The following is a 19,678-nucleotide window of genomic DNA, read 5'->3' as shown; positions in this document are numbered from 1 at the left end:
ATGATATTTCTTAAATAAATATGAAATAGATAGTTAATTTAAGAACACTTTTACTCAATATAGTGCAAATATCGTAGCATTCTTGTACGATGAGTTATGATTTTTGCATTATAACATACGGGGGACTCGAAAATGGTGACGGTATATAGAAATAATATTTGGATATTACTGTCAGAACATGCTAAAGTAATTCCTACTGTGATTCCAACTGCTGATAGTCGTAATAATATGCTCTCGAGTATATTGTTATTATATATATAGTCAAGAGTTTATAATAATATTTTTACATAATTTAGATAAAAAATGAAATTAATAGGTAAGAATAAGTGTAAATATAAATTATGTTACATTTATTTCACGCGTCTATCGTGATTAAATCTGTTCAAAACAGATTCTTTTATGTAACAAACGTAATGAGATATGATGTAAGGCATAGTAATTGATGTGTATACTTCTTAATCAGCATTTAGAATTGAATACATTTTTAATGCAATATGCATTATTTGCATTTGATCGCAAATTAAAAATGTCTAAGAACATTATTAGATGAACAGCGTTTTGTTCTCACTGACTGCTCATGTACTTAAAAAGAAAAATTGCTGTTTAGTTTAAAAGGCTTTATTTCATTCTCTTAATTACATATTAAATATATAGAAGCTATCTATGCAAAACTTTAATATGCATCAATATATACTTTACAATATTAATATACACCTCTAACATAACTTTTATATGAGACAAATATTTATCTTTATCCTAATTTACACAATTTTTCAAACTATTAATTTTTCAATGCTACACACATTATAATGAATGTTAAATGAGACGTTCAATTTTGCAGAACAAGATACTGTTCTATTATTGAAAACCAACGAATTTGATATAGGAATTATAAAAGTAATATTTTTACATGGACATATTGCGCCATAAATGCGGAAATTGTTGAAAAGTTTGCGTAATATGTAGAGCATGTGCAGGAAATTATGTTATATGTGAGCATGAGCATGAATAAAAATTCTCTTCTTACTGGCTTTGCATTTTACGAAAAGTGATAATTTATATAAATTAGAAGCTAAATTTGGATAATGTTCAAAAGATAAGTTTTATTGATTATTTCTCATTATGTTAACGATTACTTAAGAAGTACTTAATTTTTATTAATAAAGAATATTTTTTTTATTTCTTTACTCATTTACTCATTGGATATAGAAGATAAATATTCAACGAATGTTACTCATATTTAGATAAATAAAATGTACGATTTATTATTATTAATAAATATAGTATTGATATACAGTATTTTTAGTCTTCCTCAATGATTTCCTTTTCCAACTGCTTGCTGTACTAATATCTTAATCTGTAACTAACATTTCCCTGCAATTGTTTCTTGTCTGTGCATGTGTTTGAATTTGCGGTGAATAGTTATGCATTTGAGAGAAATGCTTATACATGATTATTTTTCACACAATGCTGAAGTGCAATGCATGTGTTGCATAAAGTGTGTAGTATATGATAAAAAATTTTAAATTTATATATTACTTCTCATACTATTTAATATTTTACTAAACGCACACACACGCACATATTTTTGTTTCATCATCAAGATTTGCATAAGGAAAATACAACATATATATTTTCTTCTTACTTTCTAATTTACGCTGAATAGAAAAGATTCTCAGATTTATTTTACCACAAACCAATATAGCTACGCACTAAATATCACATAATTGCGCTTACAAGTTCCTCAATTCCTTCGCTTATAATTCTGCTTCAAATTTCAGGAGCGATCGCGGCCACAACGGATCGTTAATCAAAACAATCGATCGTTCGAGCACCATGTCTCGTAACATTGAGACGATTGATTCTAGCCTGAGTCAGGATCCGGCGTGCGTAAGTTTGCTGCCTAAGACAGAGGCCGACGAGCGCTACACCAACAATATGTTTGGCCAGTTTAAAGGCTTCACGATCACGCCAATCCATTCAAATCAATCCAAACTGGCCGAGCCCACGAAACCGGCCCCGCCTCCGCCACCAGGGTGGATGCCTACCGTAGCAATAAAGACGAACATAATTAAGTCGAGCATGCAAAGGTGCCATGTACCGCATAAAAACAGTCTGTTGAGTTCTAACGTCAACGACGCGACCGCGCCGATGTTACCGCCATTAAATCCAGGATCTACGGCGCGACCATTAATCAGCAGTCCCGTATTGGCGGCCACAACTTGCACATCTGTCGAACTGGTAGCCGCCAAGTTACCCACCAGACCCGCCCCAGACGTACCCACGCGTCCAGCCCCGGCACCGCCGACCAACGGTTCTACGACTCCCGCAAAACCGCAGAGACCCAACAGTACGCCTTTGACGAATGTGATATTGCCGGAACCTGAGAAGAAGATAGATAGAGGCAGCACACTCAACCGAATCGCATCGATGTTGCGTCCTGGTTCCGGCATCATGAGAAGCAATTCCCAGAGGGACGAAAGGAACACGAATTCTCTGCCGAGAAATCAGCATCACAAGGCCAACAAGGTCATTGACAAGGAGATCCTGAGAAACTTGGAGATTTCCAATCCGATACCGCAGAAGGACATCGAGATCGCCACACCGGTCATCCCGGTGATATCAGCGACCGAGGTTGAGAAGAAAAACGTGGTCTTGCGCGCTCAGTCAATGAGAGACAGCAAAATTACGCCAAAACCTCTCATCCATACATTCGGTTCAATGCGTCAGACGACGCCCGTCAAGAGACCCACCAGTATTCCTGCCAGCACGAGGCCAACGTCACCACCTCCAGGTCCGCCGAACATCACGCAGACAGAAAAGTCTGTGGAGAGTACGATAAAGATTCCTGGACTGCCCGGTTATCAAAATCCACCCATAAAGCCATTGGAGAATGTTTACGATGACTGTATGAACTTAATCGCGGAATCTTCGTTGTCGGCTTTGACAGAGATTACGGAGGAATCGCCCACGAATGACAATATCTACGCGGTGATAGAGGAATCCGTACCGGAGAAAAACAGGAAGAACACGGAATTGGAGGCAACAATGCCAACCGATAACGAATACAAACTACCGAAACGCATTGACGCGACGTCCACTGGTGGTATGAACGGTCTGGAGTCGATGGGTCTGCTGTCGGAAATCGTATCGGAGATCTCGAATCGCAATTTCGACTCTATATATTCTACCTCGACGCTAACCAGAAAAAAGAAAGAGAAAGATAAAAAGAATGCGTCAAAAAATGCGGAAAATACGGGCTCCGATAGTTCCCTAGGTAATTATATGAATTCGAATCACTACAAAACACCCGGGAGCGTTTATTCCAACTCGACTTCCGGCAAGTTTAATTCCTCGAGTTCCACTACCAGCTCCGGTTATCTTCATCCATCCGTGATAAATGTTCCGCAAGTGAATAGAAAAGAGACGGATAAAAATATTTCGGACGCGAATGACAATTCGAAACCTATTGAGAAAAGCAAGCTAGATACCCTCAAGTCTAATAATCCTAATGTAAACGACGACCTGTCCAAGGAACTCGGCATGAAACCGCCTGAAAATCCTGTAGAACACAAACCGTTCGCTCCGACCAAGATTCGACCGTCTCATTTGATACATATCAAGAAGGACGACCAAGCTGAAAGTAAGGTTCCAGTTAAGCCGCCTTTGAACAGGACTAAAACGCCACCGAACATCGCGAAAAGTCCGACTTCCAGAGAAACGACCGAGTCGAGCATAAAACTCACGAGACAAAGTTCAGATAATACATTAAAATCGTTGAAATCTTCCTCGAAAGCGTCCGATGCGAGTTCGATAAATTCGGCGAAGCAACGTTCGGACGCGAAGCAAACGCAACTGAACGCGACCAAGTCGAATAGCGATTTAGATAAAGAGGAATCGCGTACAACCGTATCTGTCAAAAATGTGCCTTGTAGTCCTAAGGATAATCCGGGCAAGTTCAATAGTCCGGATTTGGTCTCGAGCTGCTCGAACTCGAATCAAGGCGGCACGAAATCGCCGGACGTTGTAGGCAGCAACCCCAAATTCAGTCTCCCTTTGAAGACATCCGCTCACAAGATATCTACGCTGCCAAAAAGTGGTGGACAAAAAACGCCTACGACGCCGTTGAAACCTCTAAACATTACGTCCAAAACGACTGAACGTCTCTCGGAAAGGAAGAAGTCTCCGACCGGCAACGCGGGCATAGCTAAATCATTATCGCAATCTCTCAAGGATTCGAATAATGTCAAGGTTGCGACGTCGCATTCGACATCTAAGACATTCGTTAAGACGGAAACGATCAAGAGCGAGGATGGAGGAACGAAGACGAATCCGCTGCAAAAGGCGGCGAGTGGTAAATCCAACGTGGCGTCACTTCAGCAAAAGTTTGAGGCTAACAAGAACAATTCTGGTGTCATGAGAACTATATCGAGTGCGAATAATAAAAAGTCGGTGTTGGCGCGAGCAAAGTGACGGAAATGAGCGGCAACGGCGTAAAAAAAAAAAAAAAAAAAAAAAAAAAAGAAAATCAGCAATCATCACGAAAGAAAAACGAAGGAAATCTATACTTGAAACATTCTAGTCCGTCATTGATTTATTCTCGTTGAAGGAGGTATATACACGTAAACGAATATACACGTTCACGCTGATGTAAGCATGCACGAGTATAAACGTAGATATCCGCATACATACACACACATAGGAGGGCAATAATATATCTCTGTAACTTTTTAATTAAGAATCCTTAAACGGAAATTGAAAGAAATAGTACAAGGATCGCGAATCTTTCCCTCTAAGATCCATAAAAAAAAAAACGCTAATTTTACGAGCAAATGTTATATTTCTTGTCAGGATAGTGTAAAATTACGGTTGTACGTGGCCGTTACATAGGAGAGACATAATATTGAAAATTGTAAATATAATAGCATCCATTTAAAAATTGTCAAATATTTTTTGTAGAAACTATCCCATGCATTGCCGACGTTCAAGCGTACCTACATATATAAGCCAATAATGACCGTAATATTTATCTTAAGGGTTTTATAAGAAGCGATATTACGAGATAAGTGACATTATTTTCGAGACCTTCGCTTGAAACTGGGAGAAGGGTGTATTACGAAATTAATTAATCTCTGTGATATATGTATATGTATAAAGAAATATACTGCACAGAAACACACTGTATGTCATCTTGTTACGACTAGCAGGCTATAGATGCGACCAAAATTATTTTATATCATACTACACAAATGTAAGATATGAGCCCCGTGAGAGATATCCGGCGATCGGATCGAGATAAGGCAAATGAGCATGAAAGAGAGAGAGAGAGAGAGAGAGAGAAAGAGGAAAGGGAGATGTTTGAAATTTCACGTAACTCATTCTCTTGTATTCATTTTATTAATCTACTAAAGGTTGATCAATTATTAAAAGCGATGTGCGAGAATTTGTATCCTTGACCGAATCCGATACGCAATCATATCTGACAGACATTATTCTGTTAATAGAAGGCCTCTTTCCAAAGATTGAGTTGTAACGAAATCAAGAATATATATATATATATATATATATATACAGACACAAAATTGTACCTTCGAGATTCTGTGAGAATCAAAATTGAAATGCCATTAATTAGGAAAGTCTAGGTGTTGGCAATCTCATAACATAACACTGCGAATCGAGTAGAATTGATATTCTTTCGACAGTAAATTAAACTGATGTCATTAAGTATTTCGTCTCAATTGCATATTAGTATCACGCCTTTTATTTTTTCATCATTCTCCGTGTAAAAGAATTAGCGACAAAGGCTTGCTTCGTCTAAGGCCGCTCTCGCAAAGACTAACTATTTATTTGACTGATCCGTGTAAATATTGTTTATATAAGATAGACACATAGGGAGAGAGAGAGAGAGAGAGGGAGAAAAAGAGCTAAGTTTTATACAATGTACCTTCGGACTAAGTTAAGTTGTAAGTTACCCATAACTATATTATACGTGCGATTGTGAGAAATAGCTACGATTTTTTGAAAATATGAAAAAAAATATGTAGATTTTATTACATTAAGAGCGTAAAAAGGTGGAAAGGTTTTATTGAATTGAGAACCGGCTATATATATATATGTGTATTTACTCGTTCTTTTTTTCCTTTATTGTTTCGTACAAAAATATCCAATAAATAACTTTGCATTCATAGTATTGAGTTTGTAATAGTTCCTACATGCGAGTATTCAGAAATCACATATAGAATTTCGCCAAAATTCAATAAAGCTTTTTTACTCACGTATATTGCGCATTGCTTTTTTCGCTTGTTTCTCTATACGCGATGTCGTATGTACGTGTTGCTTTTCATTACGAGACAATCGAGCATTTATTTTGCATACGCGTTCGAGGATGAGACTTTTGGCTCAACAACCTGCTTGTTATTAATAAATGAATGCTATTTTAGTAAGAGTACTCTTTAAAAAGAAAATGAGAGGAAAAAAAGAATTAAACGTCACACTAAACTGTGTAATTGTACAACGTGTAATTGTAATTATGATTGTATAATACAATAAAAAATATCCGACAAATTGGCTTAAATACAACGATTGTTATCAGGCAATAAGCTTACGATGTCATATGCATAATGAACTTACAAGACTTCATCTTACATTGGTTAATAAATAACAACGATAACAACAACAAGCATCATTGCAATACATATTGTACATTCAGTACCAAAGATAAGTAGCATCTATGACACTGCTGAGATATAAGTACTACTATATACAATATATATATTGTACAATATATACAATATATATATATATGTATATGTATGTATATACAAATTAATTATGATAATGTGTACATTACCTTAAACCTTAATGATGTTACAATAAAGTCTTTATTCCAACTAAGTATTTTTGTCAACTATCTTCTGCATTTCCATATTTTGTGGAAGAATTAATTAGAACCAGCATAGCTTGAAAGAAACATACATAGTTTTAAATATTTTGCATACATGTACAACGTAGGATATATATTATATATAATGCAAAATGTGTAATAGTTACATATTTAAAATCCTTGTTATTGTTATAACTGTGTGAAATAAAGCTCGCCCATACTAAAGGTATATTTTACATATAAATTCTTTGATTAATTTAGACTCTTATTTAATTAATTTTTATACTATTTTGACTAAAAGCTAAAGCCTTTTGTAACACTTTTAAATATTATATTATAAAATTGGTACAAATATCATTGTTTATATTTACATGCAAAATTTGACAAGTAATAGAAAAAAGTACGTAATAAAGAATAATATATAAAAGAGATGAAAATATTATTAAAAATTACGTTTACATATGTATTACACACACACACACACACACACACACACACACACATATATATATATATATATATATATATATATATATATATAGAGAGAGAGAGAGAGAGAGAGAGAGACATACACGAAGAAAAAGAGAGATATAAAAAGAATGACAGAAAAAAAGGCGGGTTTTTTCTCGAGAGCGCGATCTAAGATCGATCATGCGCGAGAAACGGCAAGTAGATGCGCATGCGCGGAGCATTTGTGTGTATCGCGGTTTCGTCGATGGCCACTACCGTCAAAATTAATCTCGCGATATTTACCGCTATTTTTTCGCCGTTGCAACGACGATCCCGCGTTTGACAGATCACGCGTCGTCCATTGCCGGATGAACATCGGAGCACGATTATCATTCCTTTAAAAAGACACCGAAAGTGTCCGGTTCGTTGACGTGTACCGTGTATGTATTATCGAAAAAAAAATTGATTCTCCGGAAAAAAAAGAACCGTGCATCACTGTGTGATACGAAGGATTGCACAAGCAACGCCGACAACTGCTTTATATTAAAATTCCAAATCATGCCACCGATTGTAGATCGGTCGTAGCGAATCGCTCGCTTCTCTCTCTCTCTCTCTCTCTCTCTCGTAAGTATGAATTTAAAAATTTTATGTACACAGCTGAACTGCATACCACATAGCTAACGCAATCGAATAAGTATGTGGGAAATCCTAGAGATATATTTTGTCTATAAATCAGATACTAACCTACAAATGATTTTCTGCCGCGAGATATATTTTTCATTCTGATACATTTGCTCTGTTTTGTGTTTGAATAAGCGAAGCAGAATCATTGAAAATTTGTGAAATTTGGCGTTGATCGTAAGATTGCCTTTTGACCGAATTTTTCCAAATTATAGGAGACCCTATATTGCACGCATTAACATGGTGAAGATGGCGTATGCACCATTGCCCAAGCTTGTACCCATAAATGCATCCAACATGTGTCCAAACAACATAGCGAAAATCGCTTTATCCGAAGTAAGTTACATAGTTGTTGTGCAAATAGAAAAGAAAATGAATGAAAAAATATATTATATGAGTATCTTACGTTAAATGTTAATGTTTGTAGCAAAGCAATCAGTCACTCTTAATATGTTACACAATATTACAAAATGCAATATTATTTGTAGGTATTGCAATCGGATCCAGTAAAACGTCTTTTTAATCAACCAAACATTATTATTAAGACAATTCCTCAAAGTTCAGTGGCTGAGCTTGATAAGGATATATTTGATAATAAGAGAAATGGCATGAATGCGACAACACTGAAACCATCCGCAATATCAATAGTTCCTGTGAGGATACCTGACGAAGAAAGAGATGATGCTAATCTTCTGCCTTCAAAAATAGAGGACAAGAAATCGGAAATTGCTCTGTTGCCTGTTAAAAAGAAATTATGTGGCCACTATGAACCATGCGAGAATATTACTTGCGATGTAATGGTACAGCAGTACGTAGATAATGACAGAGTGTCACCTATGTTAGCAGTGAACATAGAAGAGGAAGAAATAAATGCGCCAGTCGGAAGGCACTGCAAAAACGAATATTGCGACGCGTTGAGTATCGATCATAATCGTTGTCGTCGAGCGAAAATAAAGTTATATAGATGCGATAAATCTCATATGTGCGATATTTGTGGGATAACGCTGGAAGGATGGAAATCTCGGATATATCACAGAAATTGCACAAGAAAGGACGAGTACAGACACAACAATGTAGATAGAGCGCATTTACTAAAAGAAAGGATGCGCGAACGCGAACTGCAAATTTTAGAAATTGCGAAAATGAAGAGAAACGATTACTCGGATCCCGCAAAGGCGATAGAAACTTTGCGGAAGAATGAGGAGATAATAATCATTCCAAAAACAACACCTAATCAACAACCGATTATTACCATAACTTCAATATCCACCACTCAATCAATTGACGCTAATGTATCTAATGCTCAACCTATCAAAATTAATTCACAAGGAAATAACTTTGCGAATATTTTTGGAAATGTGCCCTTCACGATTTCATCGCAAAACACGTCGCGTCCGATAGAGAGCAAAACGCAACCGATAAATCAAGCTGGATTTTCAAATTTGCAACAAAAGTCGTACGTGACATCTACTTCAACTCCTACATCCGTTCCTGCCTCTGTTGCTACTTCTACTTCAGCTTCATCTTCGCGGAATCAGTACGTTCATCTGGCAACTTGTTTGTCTCAAACTACTAATATTCAGCCTTTGTCGATAAACAATTGGGTCGTGTCACCATCGCACGTTTTGACGACCACGCCGATTCAGGCTAAACCGTTCTTCACGCCGATACGCGTGGTGCCTATAACTAACTTGATAACTGCACCGTCATTGTTACATCGGACGCAGGGTATCCCCAAATTCTGTATCATGGCGGAAAATGTGGTAACGCAGACGACTATACCAAATCCACCACCGCGTCAGCCCGCTGCTGCAATCGCCGCTACTGCTGCTAATACTGCTACAACTACTGCTGTTACTACTTCTAGCACTACTACCACAACACAACAAAAAGACGCTTTAAAAGTTTCAATACAGCATTATTCAATACAAAAGTTGCACAAAGGACAAAAGATCTTAAAGAGGAAGAAGACTTTTTTTTGCGATTACTGCTCGAAACATTTCAGCACCGACTGGTATTTTAAAATGCATGTCGCAAAGCATAAGGGTGTAAAACTCTTCTTCTGTAATCTTTGTGACGAATCTTTTAGCAATAAATATGATATGAAGAAACATATGACTAAACAACACAATAGTCAAAAGGATATGTTTACGACGCATCGGTCAAAAGAATTTGCTTGCGATAAATGTGATTACGCTTGTAAATCGTTCACTTTCTTCAAGAATCATATTAAAACACACGCGACATTGAATTCTGATAAAGCAGATATCAAGGTAAGGAAACAAAAATTAAAATTCTCAGGAGAAAAAATAAATCACACAACATCAATACATAATTCAAACAGAAAGGATACAAAGAAAATAAATTGCCAGAATACACCCGGTAAATTGGACAAGAATAAAGTAGTTTCTGTTGTTGAAACAACAACACAAGATAATGTCAAGATTTTTCAAAATATAACTGTCAAAAATGACGACGACATAGACTTATCGATGATTAATGAAAAGAATAGTGCAAAGATGAATGGCTTTACTCTCGTTTCTATAGAAGAAAGTCTTGATCCCAAGAATTACAAGCCAGAATCTATTATCACGTCGTGATAAAAAATTCGTGCAATATATTTTATTTATAAAAAATACAAATTAGACAATATTTTTCCAAGTATTGTTTGATACAAAAAGCTTGGAAGAATGGAAATATATGTAGAAAAGAGTATCGGAGGAAGTATCCTATTGATAACCAAAAAACGTTAAATATAAATATTGGTATGTGTTTTGTACAATGCGAGAGCAAGGTATACTTACATTAGAATTAATTTATAATATTGTATTCTCTGATGTAAGAGTACTGACAATGCTCTTCATGTTAGTTGTATAGCTTAATGATGTGGAACACTGTGATGTGAATCTCTTTCAATGTAAAGGATTCTTATTTACGCAATCGCACTTTAAATCGTGTAAATAAAAACCGCGACGAATAAAAACTGCCTATATTCTTTTCCGCGTGGAAAAAGAAAACGTTTATAGAGAGAGTAATATTTTAAATCTTATTTATTTATACATGATAATTTAACATAATGATTTTAGTAAGATTTTTAATATATCGATTGTCAGGGCCACCAGTTGATGCTAGTAATTTTTTTCTTTACATTCCTGCATTAAATAAGATATATCACAGATTTTTTTTTTTACACAGCCATATACATGTGTGTGTGTGTGTGTGTGTGTGTGTGTGTGTGTGTGTGTGTGTGTGTGTGTGTGTGTGTGTGTGTATGTATACATGTATATATAATACTACTATTTTTTTTTTATTGCCTCAAGTATTTTAAAAAATAAGATTTTGTTATTTTCTAGTTTGAATAAATATGTAATTTTATTTTATAGTCCCAAATATTATTAAATCTTTTTTAAAGCAGAAATAAAAAATATAGAAAAAATATAGAATCTAAAAAAAAATCACTTTATATTTGATCCATTTTAATTGTATATAATCAAAAATTTTTATTTCTCTTATAATTAATTTGTTTTTTTTTAAACTAATATTTTCTAGATTTGTTTAATGCTTTTTTTTTTACTAATTTTGTATCATAAGAAAGTGTAACAATTTGTTGACAATTGTAAAGTACCTTATTATTATTATTAATTATTAATAATTATTTAATATATAATATGAGTTATTATATATATATATATATATATATATATATATATATATATATATATATATAACAAATAGTAGTATTATATATATGTATGTATTTAGTTTTATTTATTAATACTAAATATATATATATATATATATAATATTAATAATTTAATAAAACTAAATTGTAATATATAAATGACTGTGCGAGCGCGCACTATCTCTATATATTGACACGTCGTTGATACATATGTCGATGCACAATGTAATAATGTTTATGTACATAAAAAATATTTTAGTTTAAGATAGAAGAATATAAAATTGGCTTTATTCTTGAATATAGTCAATTAATTATTGGAGATATAGATTAAAAATTACATCCTGCTATATATTATGTAAAGACCTGTCCCCTCATTATTAATTAATTGACATAAATTTATAGATGTCAAATCAAATTAATAAATAAAGTCCAATTTGAACCAAATTTGACTCGAATTGGTCCTTCTTTATTAATTGTTAGTTGACATGATATAAGTTATATAATACAATAAAATGTAATACATAAATATATCTTTTTGTATTGCATTTTATTTCTCATTCAAAGAAGCGTATAAAATAAACAAACAAAAACTACTTTTTTATTTATTTATAATGTGATATAGATTTATTATTTCATTGTTTTCTTTTTTAAAAGCAATATTGTATCTCTAAATACCACTTCTTTCTTTAAAATAAGCTATAATTATAAAATGTTGTAATATCAGAACACATAAGATGACAATCTTATTTTCTAAAATTTATTATATGTGCACTTTATATATTTAATAATAATTTTTTTTTGTTTTATAATACAGTTGATAAGAGCAGAACAGTACAAATATATGAAACAATGGAATATTTTTAACAATAAGTTTGTGTGTATATTGTGTATGCATTGTGAAATATCAACTATTTAATATTCATTCTGCTCTGTCTGGCTAGAATGTAAAATAGAGAGAGAGAGAGAGAAAGATAATGTCATAAAATATTTTATTATACGATGTCATACCTACAATTTGTTGAGGATAAATAATGTTCCTGAATATGAAAGATGAAATGTTGAGTGCCTTGTAAATTTGAAATATTTCTTCTAATATAGTCATATTTATTTTTTATAGACTTATAAGTGACTTGTCTGCAGAAATAAATCTATTTGACCATGTTCTACACTTTCTATATATTTCTCTAGCTAATAAATATATGTTCAAGCTGTGAATACAAATCTTACTTGATATATGTCTCTCTATTGTTAGATAGTTTGAGTCTTGAATTAACAGATATAGAATCTACATGTATCTTGCACATAGGGCACACATATTCATAAAGATTATGTTTTGTAATATTGTGGATCTAAGATTGCAAAATGAAGTATGACATGCAACAAAATTGTTACATTGCTCTAATAGTATATAAATATTGTTTCATGCTTTGTATATCGAAGATATCTATCTTATTCATGCGTTTTCATAATCTGTTTTGTATTATTGCGATATAAAAATATAAAGCTTGCAATAAAAATATATAAAATAGCTAATATATAATGAAGCTGAAAAATAAATCAAGTATTGCTAATTATCCCAAAAAACTATCTGTTAAATATTGCATGAGGAAATAAATTAGTTGACAATTTATAAATATGTTAATTATATCTCTATTATTTCAGTTTACAACTGAGAATTTTAATAAAATGGGTTTGCAATATTTGTAATAAAAATTTGCTAGTTAATCATATATTTCTATTTTAAATGTAAATCGTATATCTTTTAATAAAGATTTATATATGCACAAAAATCTTAATCTAAATTATTTGTTACAGAAGAAAAGATATTACTCCAGATATCTACATATTTTTACAAAAATTTGATTATTTATTCGGAGATATACATGTTAAAAATGTAGATAAAATTCTAGTAGCAAGAATCATATTCGATCTAAAGCTTCTAACATTATGACGCTGTTGCCACGAATTACCTAGAACAATATATAACTTATCTTAAGAAAATTTTTCATTGATTCTAAGTGATAATATTAAATTTGTAGAACTTTTATATCTACTCTTTCTATAAAATCATACTTTATAACTTACCACCATCCCAATATTGTTTTTAGTACCATCTTTGCATTCCTCTACACTTTCATCTATAACCATATTCATGAATGGATCGAAACCTCTTAGTATACCAATGACATGTCGACCTCCATTCAATTTTACTGCAAGATTTTTCCAATAAAATGACAATAATAGTGAAATATATTTGGTAATATAAAGATGCATTTATATGTGGTCTCCTATATATATATATAAATGTCTCTTAAATATTATATGAGAAAATTGGTAGAACTGTAAAACACAGTTTTTCTTAAATTTCAACAATACATAATTAAAGATGCATGCTTTTTCTTTTTTTTAAGAATTCAGAGGCTTGCCTCAAATATATACAATTTTCTTCAAAAAATATTTTATATATATCAAATATATAATATTATATTTCATAAAAATTTTGGAATTATGTATAAGTAGATCTATGTAACAAGGCTTATATCTGAATCTTTAATCTAACCTAATATTTCTCTTAGATATATAATATGAATTTTATTAGCACGTTTTTTGTAACTTACGAGATAGCCTTTTATCCATATACCTGAAAGAAGAAATATAAAATTGTCATTAGTAAATAATCCGTGTAAGATGCCATATACTCTGTTGAATGATTGAAAAATAATGATGAGGATTAAATAATAGTAAGACATTGTGCGTGTATGAAATTGCGAAAAATTACTTACTTTTTCAATTCGGGCGGATGTGCCTTGCTCATTTTGGTGACAGCTGAATTACAGTTTACTCAGGCAAAAATTATACACTATGAACATTTATATAAACTTATTAATGCCGGTGATTGCCGGTTGAACGTTGTTATTACGCGTCTGATTGACGTTCTTTCTCTTACTATCCTCGGTAAGTAGGAGAAAGAGAGCAAGTATTTGACTAGAGAGAAGCTTGAGAGGGGCCGCCATTTCTCATAAGACGCTTTTTCTAGCTGGTACAGTAGCGTCACCTAGATCCATTTTAAAACTAGAGGAATTACATGGCTCAAATCATTTTTTGCTGCCACGGTAAAACAGTCGGTTGATGCATGTCCGTGCTAGATCCATAATTGTGGATCAAAATTGCGAAGAGATTTATTATAATGCAGAGATTACAAAAATACTGAAAAAAACTTTGGGTAAAAAAACTATTTCTTATTCCCCCAAAAATGGGATTTTTTTTTTCCAAAAATTTAGAGCAAAAATCTAATTTTTGATACTTATATTTATTAATCTTTAATGCACGGCTTCGAAAAATGAGCATCAAAATTTAATTTACTAAAATCAGGTATCAGATTTCGTGTTCTGTGTTATTTTCACTTCTGGTCCAAAAATAATTTTTTTATATTCAGCTAAAATTAATGTGTAAATTCGCTGCTAAAATACTCAATATTAAACCCAGAAACTAACTTCTGATTCTCCTTCAATAAAATTTATAGCATTGCAACTTGATTCAATCAAAATCCTAATATCCTATATCGCATAGCACACGCTTGTAGTATCTTAGTAAATGATCGTTTTTAGATTGTTTTTAAATTGTTATAGCTGCTCGATTGAATATGCATATACAGTTATTTTGTTGCAACTAAAGCACATTTTCAAAATACATATTATTTATTTATTAAATTTTATTAAATTTATTGAATTTTATATACTTTAATATGATAAAATTAAGAAAAAAAAAATTTAAGGTGTACACACATTGTTTGATATAAACTTTCAATAAATACAAGAATATAATAGAATTTATAATTCATCTCTTAGAAATATATATTCTGGTGCTCGCACGGTTCCAGCAAACATTATCTCTCCGTATACTTCGATAAAGTAATGAAACGGACGATCTACGACCAACTCTTGCAATGGATCTACCGGTTCTCTTTCTTCGCTTTCGTCAACTGTAATTAAAAATTTTTTTATTGCAATGCTTATACACACGATATTCGCCTAGAGTTCTCTATTACTCACAGACGTTATCATTTGCAGGTTCCGAATCTTCTCCGTTAATTTTCACGGAGACCGTCTGAACGATATTGTTCACTTTTAGAGGAGTTTCTGAGAGGCGTGTAAAATCCGCATTATTCTCGAACATCGTAGTAACGCCCGTCTACGAACAATTATGAGTTTTAATTTCTAAAATTTATCCAAAATCTCTTACATATCGGTTGTAAACAGATTTCGTTAATTACACGATACTTACCATACGGAAAAAATCTGTCATATTTTCATGATACGCAATCGTAAACTTAGGTAAATGTAATTCCATATCTTGCTCAAATTTGTTTGCGTATGAAGTTCTAATTGATTCAAATTCGAAAAAGTTAAGCTTTCCTTCCAGGTACTGCAGATCCCCAGGTTCCATATTTTTATTTGGCAAAAATATGATTATTGTAACGTTGTTATCCTGCAAAATTATATTCTCAATCAATATTTAATACTTGACGTCGTATAAAATTATTCTTCCATTTATTATCGTATTTTCGATAGTTGTCTCATAAATATAATAATTATTTACCAAAAATGGAATTTCTACGAACTTGGCATTCCAATGTGGTATATCGCCATGAATAAATGTCGATTTTTCAAATTTAATTGTTGGAACAAAATACATTTTTGATGGAGAAATATAAAATTTTCGTCTCTCTGTTTTCTTTTTATAAGTTGAGTTCAGCCATCTGCTATTTAGGTAAACAATATTTATCAGCATAATTTTTGTATCTCTGTCCACGTTAACTGTTCATATAAGATATATTGTTGTTAACAAATGTGTTTTGCGATAAATCATCATTTATTTAATCGTTTGTCAAACATTTACACAATAATACCTGGTGAAATTACGTGATTTAACATATTATAATTCGTCGCTTTTCGGGCCCATGAATTTATAGTTTCTGCAACGTGTGTGTTATCTCTGAAATCTACTTTTGAAATCGAGCAATTGAAGATATTTATGCATACTGATGAAAAATTGGCCGTTAGCTCGATTGAATTCTGAACGTATACTGCGGTTTCTAGACGCAATTCGATATTTCCGATACCCTAAAAACATACAGTATATAAATGTATCGTTGTTCAGAAAAATTTTCTACTACGATATATTTTTTTTTTTCATCCCTTATCTTTTACATTTAGGTAAGTGAGATTAGCTAGGTATCCGTTCAAAGATATTTTCTGATCGTCGATAATACCCAAATTAGACATCAATTCATTTTTCGTCGCTCCTTCTTTAGCACCGTTTAAAAGTAAGGAGGTTACCATATATATATTCGTAAGACTATTCGCCATGTTTTCTATGTTCATCGATCGATTCTGTGGCAAGATGTAAATTCAAAATTAGGCAACTTAAAAAAACTTCCATAAGATACCAAATACATCGATTACGTACTATATACGATGGTTCTCTTAGACTAGATACATCCTTTAATTCTACATATGTTACAATAGCCGAAGATAGATTTTTATAAGTCTCGTTGCTAAATGACATTGATGCACCGAAGGCACACACAATGTCAGCGATGACGATCGCAAATAGCGCTGTAAGGGGAATAATTTTTCACTCAGCTATTGAAATTTATATATTATTATGTATATTATTATTATTATAAGAAACATCTTTTTTTAATAGTCATGTATTATTACCTGTACGCATCGTAATACAAAATTCCAATTCTATGATATATGTATATATGTATAAAATATATATATATATATATATCGAGTAAATTGAAGGATAAATTATTAAATTTAATATACGTGTTACATATATGTATATAGCTTTTTCTGTTCGTTTCTTTACGTTTTTTTCTTTTTTTTTTTATGTGTCAATCATTATTTTAAATAACTAGCTATGATTCTTTAATAAAGCTTCAAAATTGAGAAATTTGGAACTTGGCAAATTATTTGGTCGAATTTTAATCGAAAATTCTCTTCTATCGACAACGATTAAATACTAGCTGCGTTGTATCTGCACTAACTGTTAAAAAAAAAAAAAACTATCGAAAATAATTGCAGAGAAAGAACATATTATTTCGGAATAAAATTCAAGTTAGCCTCACGTGTCATTTTATACGATCGCCCAATTTACTTCGTCAACGTCGATTTTCAATTTTTTGGGGAAAAATTTCGCACGTGATCTTCCAGGCACTTTTGTCTCGCAATCATTAGAAATAATTCATATGATCGATAACGGCACACGAATGCTTGATACGCGTCTACCTGTGCCTCTGTTACGTTCGTTATAATATAGTATTATTATCGTTTGTGTTGTCGTGTAGAGGTGACTGAAATTGAAAAGGAAAAAAAGGAGAGAAATAGAAATTGATATGAACTTTTATTTTTGTTATTCTTTTCGAAACTCACGCTTTACCGCATGTAATATGTCTACTATAATAACTCTCTCGATTTAAATTTTATTTTTAACAGAAGAGCCTTATCGGTTCTCTACTTGAATCATGAGTGTTTAAAACATTTTTTCTAATCTGATGTAGCTTGTTATATGTATATCTACAGTTATATTATATAATGTATTTCAAATATAAAGGATGAAAGAGTTTGAGAGAGAAATATAGTGTATTCGCCTAATATTTGCACATATACGTCTTTGACATTCGATTAAATATAAAATTTGGATGGATGCTTGAAAAATTTATTAACATAGATATATATGTTTAGAGACAACGATTATAAAATATAATTAAATCAATTAAATTACTATGATATTAAAAAATTTGATGTCATCATTTGTTGCATTCATGGAAGACTTTATTCCAGCATAAGTAACTCGACGCTTTCCCTATCTTAAAAAAAAAAAAAAAAAAAAAAAAAAAGTTTGAAATCTATAACGTAAAAGATTCGCAGATCTTTGAAATGACCATACTGACTATAACCAAGTTCATAAAATAATAGTAATCGATTGAATCTATCAGCGATCGCCAATGAATCGCTTTTAATCCCATTGGCGATCCATCAGCTTACGCGCGTGTCTCTTTTTCGATATTTTTAAAATCGAATCTTCGAGAAAATCATAGATTTTTAGGTAAAGTCGTTCAATTCTTTAGTAAAGCCAGAAAATATTGCATATGAAGAATAAAAATTTAGAAAACATTTATCGCGCATACAAGTACGTGGAATTTGATAAAATTAAATAATCACAACGCAATTAAAGTCAAAAAAATAAGTCATATATTTGCAAATATATAAGTTTTTTCATCACACTTCGTACATAGACATACTTGTGGAGAGATCGAATCCGTTGGATATATATTGTATAGTATCAACAAATTACGGAGTTTTGATCTCTATATGATAGATGGAAAGTTTGGAGTCATTAAATACTGTAGAAGTGATGAACTACAAAGTTCTCATCTTTGACATCCTACATACGCTCACACATATTATATACACAAAGAGTATTAAAAATAAATCTAATCCTACAGTGTCATTATATATGACGTATCTCGAGTCATCCTCATTCTCTCCGGCGAAAGATATCGTAACCTTTGCAGTTTCATAATTTAGAAAGTTCTTAACAAAGGAGAGTTTAATTATATTGTTTCGAGATATGCTGTAATACATACCGTTTTCACAAGATGGAATATAAAACGTGGGAGTTTCTATTTAAAAAATTCTAAGTAATTTTTACTGAATCTTTAAAGTAATCCAAGATCAAGACAATACTTATTATCCATCACTTGAAACGTCACAATTTTTGTTTGAAGTACTTTTTTTAATATTTACTAAATATTTGCTTGTCCCTTTATATACACCTTACATATATATTTATAAATGTATATACATAGTTACTCGATCATGATTTTCTACGTCTTTTCTTTCTTTTTTTTTTGCAAAATATAAAATGCTTCAAAGTTTCTCGATATTTTAATTAGTATACATGTAAAT

At 32.1% G+C, this 19,678-nt stretch overlaps 4 protein-coding genes across 6 annotated transcripts in view; 2 read left to right on the top strand and 2 right to left on the bottom strand.

Moving 5' to 3' along the window:
• Positions 1–4,528, top strand: part of Meltrin (meltrin) — a 97,570-nt gene extending 93,042 nt beyond the window's left edge. The window contains exon 13 of the mRNA XM_070314572.1: positions 1,782–4,528. Within this exon, the coding sequence (XP_070170673.1) occupies positions 1,782–4,473 (2,692 nt within the window). The 3' untranslated portion in view covers positions 4,474–4,528. The remainder of the gene's footprint in view (positions 1–1,781) is intronic.
• Positions 4,529–7,575: 3,047 nt separating this feature from the next.
• LOC138943506 (uncharacterized) lies at positions 7,576–11,477 on the top strand. Of its 2 annotated transcripts, none has more exons than XM_070314357.1 (3): positions 7,576–7,957; positions 8,230–8,350; positions 8,503–11,477. In XM_070314357.1, exons 2-3 carry the CDS (start codon positions 8,255–8,257, stop codon positions 10,612–10,614), a joined length of 2,208 nt encoding a protein of 735 aa, XP_070170458.1. In that variant the 5' UTR covers positions 7,576–7,957; positions 8,230–8,254; the 3' UTR covers positions 10,615–11,477. The 2 variants fall into 2 exon arrangements, with proteins under 2 accessions (XP_070170458.1, XP_070170460.1); XM_070314359.1 differs by lacking the exon at positions 7,576–7,957 and adding an exon at positions 8,000–8,027.
• Positions 11,478–13,392: 1,915 nt separating this feature from the next.
• Snrpg (small nuclear ribonucleoprotein G) lies at positions 13,393–14,656 on the bottom strand. Its single transcript, XM_070314434.1, has 4 exons — positions 14,480–14,656; positions 14,315–14,337; positions 13,782–13,906; positions 13,393–13,666 (listed from the first exon to the last, which is right to left on the bottom strand). The coding sequence occupies exons 1-4, from the start codon at positions 14,509–14,511 to the stop codon at positions 13,616–13,618; spliced, it is 231 nt and encodes a 76-aa protein (XP_070170535.1). The 5' UTR covers positions 14,512–14,656; the 3' UTR covers positions 13,393–13,615.
• Positions 14,657–16,590: 1,934 nt separating this feature from the next.
• Positions 16,591–17,986, bottom strand: LOC138943595 (antichymotrypsin-2-like). Of its 2 annotated transcripts, XM_070314564.1 has the most exons (4): positions 17,420–17,436; positions 17,166–17,314; positions 16,907–17,089; positions 16,591–16,819 (listed from the first exon to the last, which is right to left on the bottom strand). In XM_070314564.1, exons 1-4 carry the CDS (start codon positions 17,427–17,429, stop codon positions 16,592–16,594), a joined length of 570 nt encoding a protein of 189 aa, XP_070170665.1. In that variant the 5' UTR covers positions 17,430–17,436; the 3' UTR covers position 16,591. The 2 variants fall into 2 exon arrangements, 1 of the variants encoding a protein (XP_070170665.1); XR_011448507.1 differs by lacking the exon at positions 17,420–17,436 and adding an exon at positions 17,836–17,986 and having other exon boundaries at positions 16,591–17,089.
• Positions 17,987–19,678: the final 1,692 nt, after the last annotated feature.

This window comes from Polyergus mexicanus, unplaced genomic scaffold (genome assembly GCF_030449975.1).
Source record: "Polyergus mexicanus isolate NDT 795.1 unplaced genomic scaffold, iyPolMexi1.0 SCAF_27, whole genome shotgun sequence".
Taxonomy (NCBI): domain Eukaryota; kingdom Metazoa; phylum Arthropoda; class Insecta; order Hymenoptera; family Formicidae; genus Polyergus; species Polyergus mexicanus.
Note: the sequence above shows the minus strand (reverse complement) of the source record. Positions and strands in the feature narration are given on the sequence as shown.

Bases quoted from the DNA above. Each gene is read 5' to 3' on its own strand.
- Snrpg (XM_070314434.1), bottom strand. From the start codon at position 14,511: ATGAGCAAGGCACATCCGCCCGAATTGAAAAA. The intron at 13,907-14,314 runs GTAAGTTACAAA...AAAATCTTGCAG, and splicing joins TATGGATAAAAGGCTATCTC to TAAAATTGAATGGAGGTCGA. The intron at 13,667-13,781 runs GTAAGTTATAAA...ATATTGTTCTAG, and splicing joins AAAACAATATTGGGATGGTG to GTAATTCGTGGCAACAGCGT.
- LOC138943506 (XM_070314357.1), top strand. From the start codon at position 8,255: ATGGTGAAGATGGCGTATGCACCATTGCCCAAGCTTGTACCCATAAAT. The intron at 8,351-8,502 runs GTAAGTTACATA...TATTATTTGTAG, and splicing joins CGAAAATCGCTTTATCCGAA to GTATTGCAATCGGATCCAGT.
- LOC138943595 (XM_070314564.1), bottom strand. The intron at 17,090-17,165 runs GTACGTAATCGA...ATCTTGCCACAG, and splicing joins TAAGAGAACCATCGTATATA to AATCGATCGATGAACATAGA. The intron at 16,820-16,906 runs GTAAAAGATAAG...GTATGTTTTTAG, and splicing joins CTAATCTCACTTACCTAAAT to GGTATCGGAAATATCGAATT.